Source organism: Fukomys damarensis, unplaced genomic scaffold (assembly GCF_012274545.1).
Source record: "Fukomys damarensis isolate Sample0158 unplaced genomic scaffold, DMR_v1.0_HiC HiC_scaffold_12632, whole genome shotgun sequence".
Classification (NCBI taxonomy): Eukaryota; Metazoa; Chordata; class Mammalia; order Rodentia; family Bathyergidae; genus Fukomys; species Fukomys damarensis.
In genome coordinates this window covers 1-1947 of record NW_022913544.1, presented here as the reverse complement: position 1 = coordinate 1947, position 1947 = coordinate 1, and the positions used below count along the sequence as shown (strand labels likewise).

Below are 1947 nucleotides of genomic sequence, written 5' to 3'. Positions count from 1 at the left end.
AAAAAAAAAAAAAAAAAAAAAAAAAAAAAAAAAAAAAAAAAAAAAAAAAGAGAACAGGTGGGAGGGGGGCTGGGGATTTAGCTCATTGTGAAAGTCCTAGGTTCAATCACCAGTACTGAAAACTAAAAAAAAATTGCACTGAAAATAAAAACGTACTTTTGAGTAAGAAAAGTTTATCAATTCCTCATGGAAGGTCTGAGTCTCAAAGAATTTTTAGTAGAAAAACTTAGAGTTTTGTCCTGAATATGGCTTGTATTTGGAGAACTAAAAATAAGTCCTCCTGTGGAGTGAGAGAGAACTATGTTATTGGTTTTTTCCTTTTGAAGTGTTTCTTCCCATTTAAAATAATCACAGTGTTCTCTCTTTTCTTGGTATTTCCCAATAGGGCAACAATAGAAGACTTTCCCATGGTTTGGTCCATTATTAGAAACAACAAGTCTCTTAGATCTTCGGCCACACTTGCATAAGGGAGGTGTCATTTTTCCACTCTTCCAAGGCTCCTGTAGATTAACTGTAGATGTTAATATAGAGGGGAGAATCTTCTGGGTAGAACTTCTTACTGGACTGCAATCAAGTGATACAGGCTTTTCTTCATGAATAATGAAGTTCTGTTTTTTGGCTGGTGGAAAAGTTGGAAGATTAGATGAATTCCTTTTAGTACCACCTAAAAGAGGATGTTTTCCCAAAACGGAATGATGAGATGCACTGGCATTAATACTGTTGAAGGTACATGATCTGCATTCAGGTAATTTAAAGGTAGAAGCATTTGAACCTGGACGTTTGGCTTCTTTTACATTATAAACAGTAGTGTTAGGACTCCTGTACACGAAAGACTTAGGGGTCTCAACTTTTTGAGGCGTTTCCTTGATGCCCTCAAGGTTTTCAGGACTTAGTGTTTTTGATTCTTTTAAAACCATTAATCTTTCTCCAGAAGTAAATGAAGTGTCTAAGTTTGTGTCACTTATAGGAGGTATACAATCTGTATTTTGTTCAGATTGAGATGCTGGCAGTAAAACTACATCTTCCCAATCAGCCAACATAGGTAAGCAGTCAACCATAGAACTCATTTCCATTCCAGAAACATGATTAACAGATGGGATGGTGGTAGAAACAAGAACCAATTCTGAATCACATGTTGAAGACTTAGATTTGGTATTAAATGCAAGATGTTCACTTTTTCTTTGCTTCTGCATATAGATGGGTGAACTCAGGTTGAGAGACTGAAACTGCCCCCGAGAAATACATGGCTTATTGAAAACAGATGAGCAACTTTTCATGCTGTGAATGCTGACTTTTTTATTGCTCTCTGGTAGTAACTGATGCTGCTGTACCTTTATGGGGGAATTCATACAAACAGAATTCATTTGAACTTTTTCCTGAGCATTTACTGAATTTTTAGACTCCTTATCATATATTCTGGGATTCTGGATGCTAAAGTTGCAGGCAGATGTTTCTCCAACTTGATTTATATTCAAATTTCTGGCCAAAATGTTGGGATTCTTTTTGGGAACCTATGAGTTCACAGAAAATCCAACATCTTTAGAAACTATGCATTTATAATTTCTTCAGTAGACATGACAAAAAAATGTCATTGGTTTGTAAGTGGTCACATATATGAAATTCACATTTCAATGAACCTATGAATACTTGAGTTTGAGATGAAATAATAAAAAGGCAAGACACTACTAACCTGGTTCAAAGACCTTGTAATTTTCATTAGGCAACCATCCCTGATCATTTTCCAAGCAAGAAGAGCTGTATTCCGAGAATCATCCAACCCTGGGGAAACAGATGTCAAATGCTGAATTAAGTGGTACTAGTGCAAAGAAGTAATAGAAAAAAAAATTACCACTTAAGTGAAACTGAGACATACTGAGTTTAATGATTATCTACTATCTATAGCTATCTATATCTATATCTATGTCTATATCTGTATCTATATATATA

At 35.1% G+C, this 1947-nt stretch overlaps 1 protein-coding gene across 1 annotated transcript; it reads right to left on the bottom strand.

Moving 5' to 3' along the window:
• Nucleotides 1-76: 76 nt before the first annotated feature.
• Eri2 (ERI1 exoribonuclease family member 2) lies at nt 77-1881 on the bottom strand. The gene is made up of 2 exons (XM_010624048.3): nt 1691-1881; nt 77-1511 (listed from the first exon to the last, which is right to left on the bottom strand). The coding sequence occupies exons 1-2, from the start codon at nt 1736-1738 to the stop codon at nt 177-179; spliced, it is 1383 nt and encodes a 460-aa protein (XP_010622350.1). The 5' UTR covers nt 1739-1881; the 3' UTR covers nt 77-176.
• Between the last annotated feature and the right edge of the window lie 66 nt (nt 1882-1947).

Coding starts and splice junctions, on each gene's coding strand:
- Eri2 (XM_010624048.3), bottom strand. CDS start 1,738: ATGATCAGGGATGGTTGCCTAATGAAAATTACAAGGTCTTTGAACCAG. Junction 1,512..1,690: donor TTACAAGGTCTTTGAACCAG/GTTAGTAGTGTC, acceptor GTGAACTCATAG/GTTCCCAAAAAGAATCCCAA.